The sequence below is a fragment of the Anas acuta genome, chromosome 3, assembly GCF_963932015.1.
Source record: "Anas acuta chromosome 3, bAnaAcu1.1, whole genome shotgun sequence".
Classification (NCBI taxonomy): domain Eukaryota; kingdom Metazoa; phylum Chordata; class Aves; order Anseriformes; family Anatidae; genus Anas; species Anas acuta.
In genome coordinates this window covers 82715038-82734418 of record NC_088981.1, presented here as the reverse complement: position 1 = coordinate 82734418, position 19381 = coordinate 82715038, and the positions used below count along the sequence as shown (strand labels likewise).

Sequence of the window (19381 nt, the reverse complement as noted above, 5' to 3'; positions counted from 1 at the left end):
GTCATCGTGATGCTACTCAACAGAGAAAGGGAGGCAAGAGCTGTGATAGACAGTTTAATAAATGAAAAGGAGAAAAAAAAAAAAAAAGAAAAAGAAAAAGCAAGTGATGCAAAGGCAATAACTCACCACCTCTCACAGGCAGGCTGATGCCCAGCTCTTCTCTTAGCAACCACCACCTAGGCAGGCACACCTCCACCTCTCCCCCCTTGTCCCTCTACCCCCATTTTTTATTGCTGTGCATGATGCTACAGACTTAACCACAAAAGCATAAATGGTCTCCGACCTAAGATTGCTCCATATGTGCAAAACCGTAACAGGGGTCATTTAAATAGGTTGGAAAAGATTTTAAGGTTGGAGTATTTCAGCGCGATATAAATGTCTTCAGTCTGCAAATATCTCTTCCATATTCTGAGAAGTTGAAGCTGTCACAGAAATTGAGTAGAACAAAGAGTAAACTGATTTAGAAAATATATTTTATTTATAAAATGAGTAAACATTGGTGCATAGACAACTTATCTTGGAGCTGGATAATTGAGTCCCTAAATACAAAATATTTTTGTTCTTACTTGAATATTGAAAACTAAAATAATAACTGAAAAATGGGATGATATCCAGACTAGGTGCTGAGAGGCCTCAGCTATTTGCCTTGGATATGTAAAGCTCAGAGAAGGTTTCCAGTACTTTGAGGAGTCACCTCCTACGTTATGATGATTTGATGATTCATTATGATGATACATAATGATACCCATCATGAAATGTGTAAAACGTGTGTCCATTTTCTTCAAAATTCAGGAATTTTCAAAGATCTCCTTCAAAAATACTACCTCCAGAACTGGTTCTCCTGAAATATGACTGTTTTCCAACAAGGTAACATCTTTTTATTTTGAGGGTTTAAAGATGGGCTTTGAAAAAGCCAGCCCACACAAATGGGTTATATTTTTTTCTTTTTGGATACCTTTTAATATACATGTTGAAAACACAGGAATTGTCACACTAGGTCAGATGCACTATTCCAGTACTTGATTCTGATTTGCCAAACAAGAAAACTGATTGATATTAAAGGAGCACTTCCTCCTAGCTTAAAAGCATTCCGTCCCAAAAAGCAGAAATCCAGGCAAAAATGCCAGGAGGCATCTTTTCCTCTCCTCAGTCCATGCACTAGTACTGCTGGACGTGGGAAGGGGAAAATTATTGCTGTCAACTAACAAGTGAACAATCCATGCTAAAACCCCAAATGGTAACAGATTCTGTGTTCTGTGCAAACGCACTGTCACTCCTGTGAAAGGCAGGTAAGTATTCACAGCAGAGAAAGACAAATTAGGGAAGCTGTACTGACTTGCTACAAGTATCTTTCATTTCCAGCAGTTTCTGCAAAGCCAGCCCTCAGGTATATAATCTTGTTTCAAGTTGAAGGAATAATTATTCCAAAGAAACATAAAACCTTGACGCTTCAAAACATCAATTTCACAAAATCCTTATGAGGTGTAGAAATATGAAAACTTCTCTCTCACGAAGAAAGGTAAACATTAATGTGGAAACAATATACATGATAAACATACAAGTTTGACAAAAAAATCTGATTTTATATTTTGTATTTATGGACCTCTAACTTTACCAGAACAAAGAAAGGAAAGAGTTTACTTTAGAGTCCAAAACATTAAATATTTTAGGATCTCTCTTTGATACCAGTTTCCTTAGGACATAGAGGTCACTACACTGTCCAGTAAAGTTAGTATTAAGTACTTAGACAATTCCCTTTTGGTTATGAATAGATCGTAACAGTGATCCCAGCTGGATGTAACACGTAAGTCACTCTTAGAATGCCATCTAAGAATGCACTGGATGTAAAAGTTAACTCTGTGTTTGGTTTTAAAATGCATCCAGGTATGAAGAGTAATGCCCCCCTCTCCATTTAGCTTTGTATTTCCAGTGTGTTGTTTTTTTTTTCCTAGAAGTCACACCATTGGACGTTATCTGCACATTTCTGCTGGAAATGGATTTAAGAACAGTTTTCAACATAGGTGTCTGAGCTCTTCACATCTTCAAAAAGGCCACCTGTAAAAAGAAGCAAAAACAAAACTGTGTTTAGTCCTAGCAATGCAGGTAAAACAAAGATGTTTCATTGTATTAATTGAAATTATATGTTATAACCATCTTTTCACATAAGCACACACTAGTGTAGTAAGACAGAAGATGCTATATTCATGCTACTTTTGCATATCTTTCAGATCATGTAAGCCTTGGCATTCCTAACTCCTTAGCAGAAAACCTTGACTCCTGAAGTATATTTTTATTTTGGTCTCTTGACTCCTTTTAAAGACTCAGTGATTTTTTATGCTAAAAATAAATGAATAATGATCAAGAATAGTTACTTAAATTTGCCTTGGAAACACTAATAGTTAACTTTAAAAATCATTCATACTTCTCCATTCTCCTGCCTTTTGTTTAGGGTGCAACTGTGCACGCAAGTGATCAGCCATCAATGCAGCTGGGGGTTGGATACATCACAGATAGGAAATGGGATAGGGACCTCTTTCAGCAGTTCTTGGTGTGTGTTCTCTTCTGCCTTGTAATAACGTGTTGGAAACATTACTATGTGGACTGTTTGTAGGTCTACGGGTTATTTGCATGGAAAGAAGACTGTTATACTCATGCAGTAGATGACATCCAGTTTGAGGTACATGCCTTCTTGGAAGTTACATGTTTATCCTTAAGTTGATATAAGTTGCAGGGTTTGAGAAACTAAAAAAAATGCAATATACAGAGAATTCTGATCACATAGATCACCTAGAGGGTGATCTGCTGATGACTGTGTGGCAGTACTAAGGAGCGAGGTCCTGGAAATGAAGAAAGAGGAGAACGAGCAGAAGGATGTGGTTAGAGGCCCTTAAAGTTTTTTCAGAGAATCCTTCTGTCCACTATTTTTATCTTAATTTTTATTTTTATTAATTTATGTGAAGCTTCATATAATTTATGTGAAGCTCCTATACACAGGACCCAAGGAAGCTGCAACAGGGGTGCTTCAGGCTGGATATCAGGAAAAGGTTCTTCACCCGGAGGGTGGTCGGGCACTGGGACAGGCTCCCCAGTGCAGTGGTCATGACATCGAGCCTGCTGGAGTTCAAGAAGCGTTTGGACCATGTGCTCAGACATAGGGTCTGATTTTTTGGGTGGGTCTTTGGGGACCCAGGAGTTGTACATGTACTTGATGATCCTTGGGGGTCCTTTCCAAATTGGGGTATTCTATGATTAGAAAGCAGTGTTCCTTTCCCACCACTTTTTTGCCTACCATCTCCCCAAAGTTCCTAAATTCACTCTTTTTTTTTTTTTTTTTTTGCTCATGCACTGCACTGCACTTGTTGCTGAACTAAATCAACCATGTAAGTTTTCATAGTTTAAATGAGAATGACAAAGGCTTTCTGGTCTGTACTCTTCTAAAGGAAACCCAAATACACATATTTTTCCACTTACATATCAAAAACTTCTTTCTTTTTTATCCCAGAATAGCAAAGCACAAGGCTTTTATCTTGTCTAACTTAAAAGGCCATTTGATAGCATCCTGAAACTAGCTTAGATTAAATCTCTGATACATTCCCCGATTTGCCACAAATATTGTTTGAACAATGTTGTCAGCCAGTCACTTTAAGTAAAATCCCAATTCCAAAGTCAATGAGAAAATGCCTTAAAGTGATCAGGAATCAACCCAAAGTTTTTATCTTTATATAGAAAAAAAAAAATCCCAGGAAGCACTGAGAAGACAAACACTTTTACTTGATTAAGAAGACAGCAAATGAGGGACCTCCTCTTTCTAGCACACTAAGTAGGCTCACATCCAGCTATTTAGAAGGAAGGTGACCTACCAAATCCAAAATGCCTAAGGACTTCTGGTTTCCTAATTCATTTGTTCTTGGTCACAAGCATGCAGCAGTTTCTCCTGCATGGATTTATTTATGTTTAGGTTTCTTCAGAAGTGACACAGAAAGTGAAGCTAACTGACAGGAAACACAATCACATGTCAAGATTTTTATCTGCCAAGATTGCTTCAGATATTGAATTGGGAACAAGCATTACACATTGCTGAACACAAGGACCAAAAACAAGATGGGCAGATGCCACCATGGAAGGACAAAAAAAAAAAAAGGAAGAAAAAAAGACTACTGTGTTACACAACAGCCTCCTGAAAATATAACCTGTTTCTTCTGCTCCACAAAAAACACAGAAGAAAAAAGTTGAGACGTACAATTCCCCTTTTTTCTCTCCAAGAGCTTTTCAACTGCAGTCACTTTAGCGAAGATTCAAATTACTCTCAGTTTGGATTTTTCAGAGTTGACCCACAATTACCAGTCTACTTGATACTCTATCTAAAGAACGTATGAAGCATGATCAACCGTGAGGAATTGACAGAATCACAGAATGGCCGAGGTGGGAAGGGACCTCTGAAGATCATCCAGTCCAACCCCCGTGCCGAGCAGGATCACCTAGAGCACATTGCACAGGATGGCATCCAGGTGGGGTTTGGGTATCTCCAGAGAAGGAGACCCCACAACCCTCTCTGGGCAGCCTGTCCCAGTGCCCTGTCACCCTCACAGCACATAAGTGCCCCCTCATATTCAGCTGGAACCTCCTCCTGGGCTTCAGTTTGTGCCCACTGCTTCTCGTCCTGGTGCTGGGCACAACAGAAAAGAGACCGGCTCCATCCTCTCAACACCCTCCCCTCAGACATTTATACACATGGATGAGGTCTCCCCTCAGCCTTCTCTTTTCCAGAGCTAAACAGGCCCAGCTCTCTCAGCCTGTCCTCACACAAGAGGTGCTCCCTTCAGGCCTCTCGTCATCCTTGTAGTAGCCCTCCTCTGGACTTGCTCCAGTAGCTCCGTGTCCCTCTGGTACTGGGGAGCCCAGCACTGGACACAAAGGCTCCAGCTGTGGCCTGAGCAGGGCTGAGCAGAGGGGAAGAAAATGCTGCTAGCAGAGGATGGTTTCGATCCATCGACCTCTGGGTTATGGGCCCAGCACGCTTCCGCTGCGCCACTCTGCTTCTTAATGCAGGCAGCAGCACCACTGACCTAAAAAGCCAGCATGCGTCAAACAGAATACTCCAACCCTGAGGATCCTTTTTAAATTTTTTAAATTTATTTATTTTATTTTTTTTTTAATAAGGGCCATGTCCCTAAGCTGGGCGAACAGAGGTAAGCCTCCTCAAGAAACTGACATCCTGAAGGCTACAAGTACGCAGCAGTGCTGTAGGAAAACAAAGGCTGCTGTAACAGCTACTGCACAGCCACTGCTGACATGAGCTTGCTCACCCCACAGTAAACACAGAGTAATTCCAGACCTGAATTAAAGCATATAATAGCATTGAGTGATTAGAACAGAAGGCAAAGTAAAGAACAAAGTAAAAAGAACATTTATTTTGGATCCTATGGCCAAAGGATGTTGAAGAGAGGACTGTATATCTGCTATAGAGAATGCAAAAAATTAAGCAAGTTTTAATATATCAAAGAGGTTTGTCAGAAAATTATTCCCACACAGGATTCACATCTAAAATAACATGACTAAAAGGTGTGAATGGGAAGTGACAAGATTAATTGTTGGTTAGAATGGAAAAAATCAAGTGACTTCCTGAACATCTCTTTCTCAGCCCCAGCAATAACAGCAGTAATAAAGTTGCAATGTTACTTCACAGAAAGGTTTACACAGATAAAACAATCAAGATCCACAAAAGTGCCCGTGTGTCTGAATCACTCATTTCTTCCAAACTGGAACTAAAATTCAGAGACAAATTTTCATGTAGAACTCAATTTTTCAGAAATGTCCAGGTGAAGCTTGACCAAGGTGTAAGTCAGCCTATTTCCCCCCAAAAAATCTCCTTGCATTGACATATTCCCACTGAGCCATTTCGCTCAGTTTAATCAGCATTTTCCAACAGTAAGTCACTTCATCAGAAACATTTCCATCAGCTCAGCCAAGGTGTGTTGTAAAGGCTAGAAACTGCTCATCGTGTAGGGAAATTTATCTACTAAGCCAAAGACTCCCATACTCAAAGACATAAAATGCAAGGAAAATCAATACGCCTGTCATCTTTCTTGAGATTTAGTCACTCCGATGAATAGAGACAGACAATAATTAACAGGAAATGTAAAATCTTACCTATGCAGAAGAGTCATAAGTAATGCAGGGCAAGGACTGAAATCCTGGCCCCAATTAAGTCAGAGGAAAAACTCACATTGACTTTAATGGGGACATAAATTTGTCCTTGCATTGCAAGGAAGAAAAACAGAACAAACAAAAAATTAAAATAAAATAATCAAGAAAATCAATAACCATTACAATACACCAGAAACAAAAATTGAAGCAGCTTTTTTTTTTAGCCCAAGACTGCCAGCTCCTTTTGTACACGTTTTTGGTGCATCACTAGAATGGATGTATTTATTGAATTTGACTACTTGATATATTTTTTAATGCATGAAATAGGCTTTTTCACTCCTTTGAGAGGACTGATTTGCAACAAAATGTTTTCCTGAACCTCTAAGGCTCCCCTACTGCCCAATAAAATGAAAAATATCAAAAGGAATAATTTGTCAGTTTGCATTTATATTTACTATCAATGTGAGTGAAAAAAAACAAACAAAAAAAACAAACAAAAAAAAAACAACGCATTATAACGCAACAAAAAATGGGTAACACATGGAAATTAGAAGCTGTGTAAAAACAGAAGAAACACAAAGATGTTTGAGAACAAAACCAGCTTAAACTAAATGACTTACAACGTTCCACCTCAACCAAAGCTCAATGTGAAGCATGTAAAATATTTCTTTATCACAACTGTTATTCCAGATGCACTTGGATTGGTAACCAGCAGGAAACTGTATGTCCTAGATAACCTGTTCTGGTGCTGTCCACTAGCTTCACAATTACAAATCTATGGGTTGGGCAAGTGGGAGTGAGTGGCTCTCCCCCAGTTTTCCAGCTAAGTAGGTCAGTTTCTCTGCAGGATGGACAACTACTGGCCTCTTCAAGCTCTAGTACCAACTCTCTCAACGAAGTCCACAAATCTAGTACTTCATTGCTACTGCTGCACTCTGGAAGAAAAATAATGTGCCAAACAGCTACCTGATCTACCAACTGAGGTGTATCAGCAAATACAGAATAAAAGTCAGTTCACTAATCAGTTTGTTCAAGGATTTTTACACTGCTCCTACCTCAGCACATCGTTCCCTTGTTAAAGTGCTCAAGATAGCTAATATTAAGCCTTTGTTAAGAGTTCATTTTTGTATGCTAGTATCCTTCCTGACATGATCAGCAACGTTATTTTTTCATTTTCTCTCTATTACATCTTAAGATGATAACCTTATTCTATCTCAAGGTATCAATGCATCTCAGCGCTCCACCTTGTTAGCCCCCACAGTGCCAGAAACTAAGAACTTTGGTAAATGAGTAAACTCCACGTTAATGATAAAGTCCATGTTTTCAACATTTTAAAGAACCATCTATAAAGAGTGAGCAGTACAGCACCACAGACATATAAACGATCTCTCTCTCAAACTCACTTTTCCTATAAACAATAAAACACAACAATTTTGTTCAAAGCTTTGGGAACCAGGGCAAGTTAAGAAATCCAAGCTGTGATGTTCAATTCTAGAAGCTGTGCTCTCTTAGCTTTCCCAGGAAAATGTGAAAATGCAAAATGTCAAAATTAAGCATACTCTAGATGTCATGATACTGAATTTGGGAAAAGCAGCTTGACGAAGTGCAGTCTGATCAAACATTGCAAGAGGCTATAAGCTACCAAAGCAGAGGCTGGCAACATTCTTTCCTCAGTATGGGAGAAGGTAGTTCTGGGGTATTAGGTTTCAGTCATTCTGCATCCTTCTAATAACATTTTATCTTAGAGAGGTTTTTGTTTTGTTTTTAATCAAGCTGTACTGCCTGACTTCACTTGATAAAAATCTCACAGGAAACAGTGGGGTGAAGGCACTCGATGCTGAATTAGGCATCCAGTCATGGAGTCAAACACTGAGGAGTAACAGGTGAAAGTAAAAAGTTGTAATTTCCGAAAATATTTGAAAAGCTGCAAAGACCCGATGAACTAGGGAGATAAAAGAAGATGGTTCCAGATGGCAGAAGCTGCTGGAAAGAAATCTGCTCTCCCCAAAATGGTAACACTGGGCAAATCGGCAAAGCGGATGACTGGTGTAAGAGAAGCAGAAGCATTACTAAAGGCAGCTAAACAATAAATTTTAAAGAAATGCAATCTGCAAATCCACTGCATACAATCTGTTTTGTGGAGCTGACAATAGATGGAGGAAATGCAGCAATAGGAGAAAATTATTTTCTCAGCGAAGAAAAGGAAAAGCAGTTCAATCTTTCAGTCAGCTGCAAGAAATAGAAGCCAGATCCTTATTTCATCAAAACAGGAAAACAACAACCCATATCTCACAAGATGTATTTGTATGCTTTCACACAAGTTCAAAACTGTTCTTATGTTTGTATTCCCTTTAAAGGAGACCAAGTGAACTGTGCATAAAGATCCCTGTGTATGTCTCTAAAAGCTGGAGAGAGTATTATTTCTAATATCCATGTTTCTCCCAATAGTTAAACAAAAGTAGGCAGAAGATATACAACAGAATTTCTCTCTAGTATCAGAGAGGGAATTGTACTTCTGTCTGCTCCTACATAATGATAAAAGAAAATAGTGAGTGGAATGTAGCTTCATGTACTTCAGTTTCAGCAGCAGATAATGAACCTGCTACAGCTATAAATGCTTCCAGAAATATGATTGCTCTGGTTTTGCTTTTCCACTGCACACTGAAGAATTAAACCCTACCATAAGGCTCAAGTCTGAGGGTTAAATGTGTAAAAGACTCTTTATGTTCATCATTTTCTTTGATCATTAGACCAATTTTATACACTACCACACGTAGTTCCTAACACTACATTATGTTTTAGAGGAAGGCAATTTACATGGCAATCTTAAATGTTATCTGTAGCAAGTAGATAATCTGTACATAAACAAATTCCCATGCTTTAGTCCTGCACACGTGCTAGCATGAAATCAAGCATGATTGAATGACTGCAGAGGAAACTTTGATTACCTGCCAGCGAAGCTACAGCCTACAATTAACATCAAATGCTGTATTCATTACTTCTCTGAACTGACAGGTAATCAGGTAATGCCATGCCATATACATGCACAGGAACTGAAAAATCCTTCCTGAGAAGCAGTGGGCAGCTGCAGACAGATCCATGCTCCTAGATCCAGCTGTGCTGGTGGAAGAAATTAACTTCACAAGTTCAGTGCTATCCCTCTGCCACAGGTTACTGTTCCTCTCTCCCTGCAAAAGGCCATTTCAAGCTTTCTACTTGGTGTCTGGTGAAATCAGACTAATAAGCTAAACTCTGGTCCATGCTAACCTGATTGATTTATCCTAGAAACAAGAACGAGAGGGCAAGAACAAGAACAATTCTGCTGGCAGACTAGATGGAAGAAGCTAAGCTCTGGTGGGAACAACAGAGAAAAGCTAAGAATAGCATTTTCTTCCACATGTGCTACTGGATTTTGAAGATAGCACTTGGTCAAAGCCTCAGACCAAAGACTAATTCAGACAGATTTGTACTGCCACAAAAGCTAGCACTAGGTGTTATGGCTTAAGCCTGAATAATTACAGCTAATACAGCTGTTTGGGTGGTTGCAGTTACAGTGCAATCAAGACGTCCTGTATGTAGAATACACTCCTACCTTGAAACAAGAATCAGAGAGAGTGAAATAAACACATCTGTGACTACAACTGAGCCTACATGTATTATAAAAAACATGCAGTTAACAGCCTGCTGGTACTACTACAACAATAGCATGCATGAACATGTAGAGAAGGCCATAATTCTGCCAGATACACTTCTCATTGCTGTAAAACAAAGACAGATCAAGGAGTGGGAGGATTAAAGCATCTGCACCACGTCCAGGTCACGGCTTTCTAAACATCTGGTGTCTGATAAACTCAGCCCGAAGTTTGGCGTTCCCATACCTGCTAACAAGAGACAGGAGCCAAAAGAATATTGTTTTCTGTAAGGCACGATAGTGTTTTTCTGATTTCTGCACCACCACCAGGAGCTGCTACATCCAGTAGCTGTTACCATCACCTTGTGAATTAGCAGCTATCAGCAATTTCTGATTTTAATAATCACATTGAAACTTAAGAATTTGCCTGCCTGTCCATACCACACAGTTTACATATTGGTGCCCACCTAAATGTTAGGGACTGCTGATGCACAAATACCTGCTCCAGAAATATGTTTTGGCACCAGTGTGAATGACTGGACACAAAGCAGATGGCACCAGATAAGCAGAGACTTGAAAGAACATTAACTGCTATATTTGCACTCGCCCCCACTGAATCCACAGACCCATAAAAAAGCAGCTGTCTTTTCCAGACTGAATGCTACCAGGCTGTTGCATATTATCCCTACATCTCTGAGGCTGCTTCTGGGAAGGGCAAAGGCATTTTTAGACTCAGATTCATAATGAATACGTAGAAGAAGGAGAAAACAACACAGGAGACAGGAATGTCCCTACCTGAACCCCACTGTAGGGTTTTATTTGCCTCAAAGCTGCCTCCTGGTAGCCTGCAAGCTCCCTGGCTGTACTCCATCTGCAAAATTGCCCTCCATTGCAATGATGTTTTATTCTCTTTTTCTTATATTGCAAGCTCTGGAGATGAGAGCTGAACACCACATCACTGTGTGACTGTTTCCCTTATGCCACACAGGTCATGTTAGACTTGGCCACTCTAATATCTGATTCACCACTAATCAATGGCAGCCACTTCCCAGAACCTCTCATAAATAATTGTTTCAGGTCCTTTCTCGTAGTGTTTTATACAGTTACCCTTCCTTGACATTTCTGGACTCAGGAAACTGAAGAACCACCAGCCTGTCCTCACAGCAGCTGAACGTCACACTCCTGAACTGGTAAGCCTTAAATACTTTACTACGAAAACAAACAATTTCAAACAAAAAGATCAACTGAGGGATGTGACTTTCTGCAAAGCTCACTAAAACAGTATTATAGGTTGACTGAACAGATATAGTTGGACAAAGTGAGTTTCAAGTATTTCATCACATACAAAGATATAGAATCCAGGGTCAGTATAAAAGCCTTCATGCCTCAATTCATGCCTCACGCTTGAATTCCAGATTACCCTCTGTGGTGGTTTTACTCAGGTGCGCAGCTGAGCTCTACCACAACCATTCTCTCACTCCACCTCCTCAAAGAGAAAGGGGGAGAAAATACAATGAGAAGGGTTCAAGGGTTGAGATAAGGACAGAGAGATCACTCAGCAGTTATTGTCACGGGCAAAACAGTCTCAGCACAGGGAGATTAGTAAAATTTATTGCCTATTACTAACAAGCTAGAGAAGTGAGAAACAAAGGAAAGAAAACAAAAATACCTTCCCTCCACCCACCCTTTTCTACATCCTCCTCCTGAGTGGCACAGGGAAATGGGGATGGGGGCTGTGGTCAGTCTATAGCACTTCATCTCTGCCACTCCCTCACGGTCCCTCTCTGCCCCTGCTCCCCATGGGGTCCCTCCCACGGGATGCCGTCCTTCCCCAACTGAGCCTGCAGGGGCTGTCCACAGGCAGCAGCTCCTCAAGCACTGCTCCCACACGGCTCCGTCCCACGGGGTCCATCCCCCAGGAGCAAACTGCTCCAGCACGGGTCCCCCACGGGTGGGGGCAGCTCCCCCCAGACCCCCTGCTCCTGCGGGGGCTCCTCTCCACGGGCTGCAGCTCCGGCCCGGGGCCTGCTCCTGCGGGGGCTCTCCATGGGCCGCAGCCTCCTCCAGGACACATCCACCTGCTCCCCCGGGGGCTCCTCCACCCATGGGGGGGCTGCAGCGTGGAGATCTGCTCCATGTGGGACCCATGGGCTGCAGAGGGACAGCCTGCTCCACCAGGGGCCTCTCCACAGGCTGCAGGGGAACTGCTCCAGTGCCTGGAGCACCTCCTGCTCTCCTGCTGCACTGACCTTGGGGTCTACAGGGCTGTTTCTTGCCCATTTGCTCACTCCTTTCTCCCAGATGCTGTAGCACAGCAGATTTTTCCCTTCCTTAAATTTGCTCTCCCAGAGGCCCACCCAGCATTGCTCCCTGGCTGGGCTCTGGCCAGCAGCAGGCCCCTTTTGGAGCAGGCTCTGATCTGACATGGGGCAGCTGCTGGGTGCTTCTCACAGAAGCCACCTCTGTAGCCTCCCACTACCAACACCCTCACACATAATCCCAATACACTCTCACAGGCAGCACTGTGCTGCACAGAACTACGTGGTGATGGCAACAATAAAGTCACTGGAAGCAGAGGTTGTACGACTGCGTTACCTTGACAAGTTAAAACCTTTGGGTTGTGGTGTAAAGGATCACGGAAAGGCAATTTTTGCAATCTGACCTGCTGACCCCCATGGGGCTCAGATTCGGGTATGAAGAAGAGGACATTTTGTGAAGGACTCTTATCTATTCAACCTCCCAGGAGTTCAAGGTCATCCTTTCACATATATATGCAAAGGATTTCTCATTGTAAAAGGAAGCAGTTTCAAGCAGCTCTAAGTCTTACAAGAAACATATTTGTGGTCTGCGGTATACTACCACAGAAGCACAAAGAAACACAGGTGGCCATGAAAGTCTGTGATTCTGTGAAAGCTGGGGAAAACAGCCTTCAGTAGACCTATCATCTAAACAGTCAAATTCCCCAGTGCTTCAAGGAGAAGGCTGGGGAAGGGCAATTCCTCTCCCGTACAGTGTGAAAGGCACTGCAGATCTATGTGTTTTCAAGTCTTCATTGAAGGAAGAAACTTATTAGGAGAATGTCACCCTGAGAAATCACTTTCTTCTTCTGTCCATGCTGGGAAAAGATAAAATATAACCAAAACAACCAAGCAGAAAGGGAAATACATTCATTTCATTCAACTGCTCATAGAATTAATTGTAACCAAATTAAGGATTTATTTTTTTAAAAATATGATTTCTCAATCTGGCAATGTCCCTTCAGGTTTTTACAAAATAAATCCTCTATAAATCAGCACACATTCTTTCTCATAATCCCTCCTAAAAGTATTAATTTCTTATAGAAATGAAGCTAGATTTGAAACGTGACAGAGATAAATGAGAAAAAGTAAGAGATTCCTGTGAAGTCCTAGGCTGTGCATGTGCACTGCAGGCTATCTTTCTGCTAACAGAACAGTTGCATGCTGAAGCTCGCCCAAGCTTTAGAGGGAAATCTATAAGCAGCTGCAAAAACAGTAGAAAATAAATCTCTGGATGTTTTAGTTTATGTGAAGACAACCAATCTTTTTTTTAGATCACGTAGATATTTGTGTGGAAAAAAAAATAAATATATATATATATATATATGCATTTATATGTTCTAAGTGGAGTATGTTATTTATTTTTTCATTTATGTTTAGATATGAGACACCCTGAAAATTCATGGCTTTGTCTATTGCTAAGCCTTCTTTATTAGCCTACATTGCTTTCATTTCTGCTGTGGATGTTACTATTTGTGGTACCCAGCATTAATACGGCTGCAGAAACAACAGTATTATTTACCTTTGTTAGCCTTAAATACAGTTTCTCTACTGCATGCAAACCACAGTAGGGGATGGAACTTAGTACTAATATTGCACTGCAATTACTGATCCAAATCTAACTGTGATACAAAACCCACGGAATTTAAGATTCTCTTAGTCAACACCAGATGATGTTTAGTTTTTACTACAGCAATTACCATGCAGAACATCAAACCTCAGCTAAGTAGGCAAACCAAGCAGCATATTTTTCTGCATCAAGTGGTTATAACTGCTGTAGAGAAGACATTTGTTTAAGTACGTGCATGTATGGGCAGTTGGGAGACACAGGATAACCTAAAACAAACAAGGAACTGCAAGCTGCTGTGTAAATTTACAGCATGCTAGTTACATCCTAAAGCTAGAGACACATGAGGAGATTAATCCTTGGCAAACCAAACTGGAACATATGCTGCAGCTCCTAAAAACTTTCCAGCTTTGTAAAATGGTGATGAAGAAGGTGGCCTAAGAGGAGGTCGCGTCTGCCACCCTTTCCAAGACCTGTGCTCTAATGCACAGCCTGTCATTTCACACATTCAAACACACAGCCTGCTGCCACAGCACAATTTGCTTCAGGTCGATTTCCTGAAAGTCATTTCAGTCTAAGGCTCTGCTGTGCTTTTGCACTTCTCTGCCAAACACGAAGATTTCTTTGCACTCTTGAGAATCTGTTTCAACTGACCAGTATCACCCATCCCAAAGCAGGGCTTTATCTTCCCTAGAAAGGGAAAGGAGAGGCACACTATTTCTACTGCAGTAGCCAGCAACTTACAGTATGTAAGCAATGAAGAAAAAAATTAAAAAGCCCTGAACAAGGCACTAGGGAATAGTATATCATCTTTTGAAAGAAAGGACCACACAGAGAGATACATGGATTTATTTTCATGACCTAGAACCAACTGTGTTGTACCTATTTCCAAGTGGACTACACAGGGCCACCTACGTGGCAACACAATCACTATGTTACCAACAATAAGATAGTATTATTCGTGGTAGATATTCTACTGTTTTCTTGGTTAATATGTTAACATTATAATAATAGAATTTTTTAGGTTGGAAAAGACCCTTAAAATCATCATGTCCAACCATCAACCTAACACTATCAAATTTACCACTAAGCCATGTCCCTAAGTGCCATATCCAAGAATCTCTTAAATACTTCCAGGGATGGTGACTCCACCACTTCCCTGGGCAATATTAACCAGGGAATTATGTTAATATGTTTTAAATCTATAAATACTATTTTTCCTTGGAAGGCTTCATGTGAAGTACAGCTTATAAAATATAACCCTATACCAGTGATCTGCAAGCTGTAAAAAGGTCTAAGTGTCCTTAGTCACAATGATTAAAAACATGGTATTGTGACTTACTCCTCTAAAAAACATGATGAATACCTTAATGGTCTGCAAAACAGCCACAGAAACCTTACGTCTGAATCATGGTATGATCAGATCCTCTCTCTTCAAAGTGAGCTGACAGGGTATGAAGCATGTCAGGTGTGAGACCTGAGATCAGCACGCTGTGCATTTATTCCTTTGATGAGATGCTGGTTTACACAAGTGTGTGATGTTCTGGCCATTCACGTCTGTTGCTCTAAACTAGATGCCATTTGTAGTATCTTCTGCACATAATTTATCAAGTGTCTTATCTCAACCAAATACCCTGTTTATTGTATTTCAATCCCATTATGCCTTTAAGAGAGGAAAGTGCTCACAAATGTGAAAGAGAAGCATTGGTTTTAGTTCTTTACTGCATAATAATTAGTGTGGTTGGACTCTCAATTGGCATTTGTCTCCTTTCCTCCTCTCCTTGCCCTGTCCCCTTTAGCCACAAAGTACTATGGAACTCACTAAAACAGGACAATGACTTAGGCGTTCTGCATCTTCAAAATCAGAGAAAAAAGACTTCTTTTTCCAGCTCAAATTCTCCCTTCACCATAAACTAACATTTCCTCTATTAGTTTCTTATATTGAAATATTCAACACATGAACTCAGATATTCTCTCTCCTCACAATCTTCCTATTTCTAACCACTACCCCCAACATTTTTGTCCTCACACCAACCAATTCTTCTCCCCTAAACCCACAAAATACTATTCTTATCAGGATTTACCTCCAACCTGTGCTATGGCTCAAATACTACTCTAGGAGACAAGTGCCCATGCAGTCTTGATCATATTGTTTCCCTAGGAAAAGGGAGATTACAAGGAAACCCACAATTATTTGCATCTCAGTACCAGCAGCAGGTGACATTCACGAGCCAGAATCCCCTTCAGGGCCTGGCTGGAGATGTCTGTTTCTTGCTTGTGTGTCCTGTCTGTTCTTGCCTTTTTCCCTGAACAGAACAAAAATAGCTGGCTAAGATTATTTGGATTCTAGAGGTAACACAGTGAAAAGCTAAAGAGAATAAGGAGCTTAACTGGAAGCATAGCAACAAAGGAGGAGAGAGCTGGATATCTTGCTAAATATCAAAATGTAGACAAGTATTTACACTAAATAAAACATATGTAGATGGTGGGGTGCATAATCAAGAATATCATACAGGTTTCAACTTAATGATTTTGGTTTCCTCCTTCCTACAGGTCTCAGTGTAATAGCAATACAGTCAGCTTGCATAGGTAAGACACCAGAGACATTAGTGCTGTATGTCCATGTATTTTTGAATTTTAATTTAATGAAAATCTTCCCTTCTCTCTTCATTCCAACTCAGCTATTTCCTAAGACAACCTTCCCATGCCTTACACCAATACACAACAGAAATCCCAACAGACAGGTAAAACTCATATGATAAACTATTGAGTAGCACTGGAGTTTACTTGTTCCATCTTCACACTGTCAGGAAAAGGTCTATTGAAAACTACTGTGGCAAAGTGCTTTAAAAGTAAAGAGGCAACAAAGAAACAAAGCCAAATACTTCTGCTTAATATTCCACCTGCTGATAGCCTGGTGAGAGAAGTTCCAGTTTATTTCTGCTTTAGTCTCTAAACAGTTTCATTTATATCCCCAAAAAATATGCCAAGGCCTGAAAGCTAAGTAACGGTCTATTATCTTCATCTCCTGCAAAGTTTTAGGCTTTGTGATGCCAACAAAACCAGCACACAGACATAAACAGTTTTTAAGAGTCTCCCTTAGCAAAGGCTACATGAGCAGAGTGTGCTGTGATGCAATGGTGAAACCGTATCACATGTACGGCACTGCCACAGTGCATGACATCACTTGTGTGTGCATCCATTTCTTAACACACCAAACCCAGACGCTACTTGAAATACCATTTGAAACACCAAGAAGGTGCAGGGAGGGGGCCCAGGAGTAATGATTCAGAATGGATGCGTTACAGATGCTTTTAATGAGAGATGTTTGGTTATGTGCTCACATTTACACGGAATGAATGTGGTCCAAACAATAAACCTACCACAACCCACAAAAACGAGGTAGAGGAGATTAAAGGAGAACGTGACGCTCTTGAGTAAAACTTTGAACCTGGATTGTTTGAACAGGTGTCTTCATTGAGTTATTTTTTGAAAACCTTCCAGAAAAAAAAAAAAAAAGTAATTTTCAAAAATTAGCTGCTTAAATTCTCTCTTTGCTTCCTGGCAGTTAAAGGTGGAATGAGAATAAATACTTCCCTGCATGAGGTATGAGGATTAATTAGTTTGTGCATATAAAGGTATATATAAGAATCAACTACTATTTTATTTTTAACACCTTATTGGGACTACTGCATTCTTACCCCTGAGTTCAGATTTTGGCAAGAGATTAGGACTGAGTTAAAACGGGAACAGGTGTTTGGAAGATGATATGGCAGCAATAAAAACACTAACAATGAAGGGAAGAATAATTTAAATGTGGCATTCATTGGTATCCTGTGAAATACAGAGAGACCCAATCACAACCACAAAGGCAAAATAACTATGGGATATCTAGGAAAACATCTGTACTAGATTCTTTCTTATGCTGGCTTTTGGTCTCTCTGATCATCCTTTTCCTGCAGAATGTCATGACACCTGTTAAAAGACTAGACAATCAATAAACAACAATTTCATTGTTTAATGCTGGTCGGGTAATAAAACATTTTCAAAGCCTCCATATGATTTAGGAGTTTAAGACCACTATCAGTGAGATCTGAGCTCCTAAATTATATCAGGCATTTTTACAGTGAGGATTTCTGGCCCCAAATATCCCTAAAGCCATTAATAGGTCAAAATGATTGCTCTTTCCAGGGATTGAGCAAATTATTTTGCCAGCTGCAGTCAGAAGAAAAGCCGAAATTAACTATTTTGACAATCAAACTCATGAAAACAGATGTTTTTGCAGGAAAAAAAAAAAAGTTACTGACCTCCCTTGAAGTTTCATAATAAAATACAATATTTACCATCTTTAGAGTATCTTTTCCTCAACAATGAGCAAGATAATTAAAGATAAAAACTTTTAAGTGTTTCTTTGTTTTGTTTTGCTTTAAAGCAGACTATGGTCAAGCCCAAATCCTGCAAGTTACTCTTGCTGGCATTAAGAGGTACTAATAACTTCATACAACCATAAAAGCAGATAAAGCAATGATTTTGAAAAGCAAAAGATTTACAGGGGAAGGTGTTGCAAAGTGTATGGAGTTTAGTAGTACTTTGTTTATTGCTATTCCCCACACCTGTTTCTTATAAGCCTAGGATATTACGTAGAAAATAAATACATTTTAACTAAGGAGATGGAGGCAAGCCAGTCTGTCTGCAGCAATGGTTCTCAACTACAGGAACTCACAGCACTGTTGACTCTCCAAGTCAGAGTTTAGAATGAGAATATCATAAGAATTTAAAATGGTTTTCTAGATTGTATTAGTCCCTTATGTCTTTCAACGTTAAAAAGCTTTCCTGTGGCCTGTGGAACTAGTAACTGAAAAATGTAGTAACCTAATTGGTGGATGCTACGTTTTTCTGTTTCTGGTGTTAGATGATGTTTGCATTTTAATAAGGTTTAATACAACTACCTATGACTTCAGTATGTTTAAGGTGCATCCCTTCTAAGTATTTCTTGTCAGTAGGCACCCATGAGAGAACTAGCCCATCAAATTAGCAAGACATTAGGGACAGTTTTTAAATGACAGACAACAAAGGATTCTCTTCAAAAAGCATACTGAAGAATACGATTCTGACCCAGCACAAAATCACACCTCCTTTGGATTCTAATGACCTTATCAACAATAACGGCACCGTTCAGAAGCTGCACTTGGCCCTGTGTCATTGATTCTGCATATACTTTTGAACAACTCTGAACAGCTCCACTTATCTCAGTTGTCCAAGGGAAGTGATTTGTCATGTGGTGAAGTGCTTATAGAGCTCGAAATTAGATTCATAAAAGGCTTATGGATCCCTGCCCCTGATAGGCAACACATAACTGTGAATACTTACTCTCCAATGAGACAGAATTGGAGAGTTTTGATGAATGATCAGCTAATAATTATTTCTGAAACCACTGGATGAAAATGAATTGGTCTTCCAAAATGAAGAGTTGTGCAAGGAACCTAAGAGAGGGCTTTTAAGACAGGGCTTGACTAACTGATGTTATGTGACAAGTTATCTACAGTAGCAGGGGACTACACTTGATAACACAGAAGAACTCCACGCAGTCCTTGCCACAAATCACACCAACTACTTCAAGCCTCCGCAGTAAAGACTGATCACAAAAGCAAGGACAAAGATGGTCTTTTAATCAGATTCCCACGTCATCCTGTTAACACAGCACTAACAGTGGCAAATGCAAGCTAATGACCTCCAAGC

At 40.2% G+C, this 19381-nt stretch overlaps 1 protein-coding gene and 1 non-coding gene across 4 annotated transcripts in view; both read right to left on the bottom strand.

Moving 5' to 3' along the window:
• Positions 1 to 451: 451 nt before the first annotated feature.
• UBE3D (ubiquitin protein ligase E3D) overlaps positions 452 to 19381 on the bottom strand; it is an 81722-nt gene continuing 62792 nt past the window's right edge. For 2 of the 3 annotated variants that reach the window (XM_068678089.1, XM_068678093.1), the window contains one exon: positions 452 to 2055. In XM_068678089.1, the coding sequence (XP_068534190.1) occupies positions 2035 to 2055 (21 nt within the window). In that variant the 3' untranslated portion in view covers positions 452 to 2034. Of the gene's footprint in view, positions 2056 to 17109; positions 17140 to 19381 lie in introns of those variants that run through there. The other variant, XM_068678091.1, reaches the window with a different exon arrangement.
• TRNAM-CAU (transfer RNA methionine (anticodon CAU)) lies at positions 4967 to 5038 on the bottom strand. Its single transcript has one exon. It is a non-coding gene; the product is annotated as a tRNA-Met (tRNA).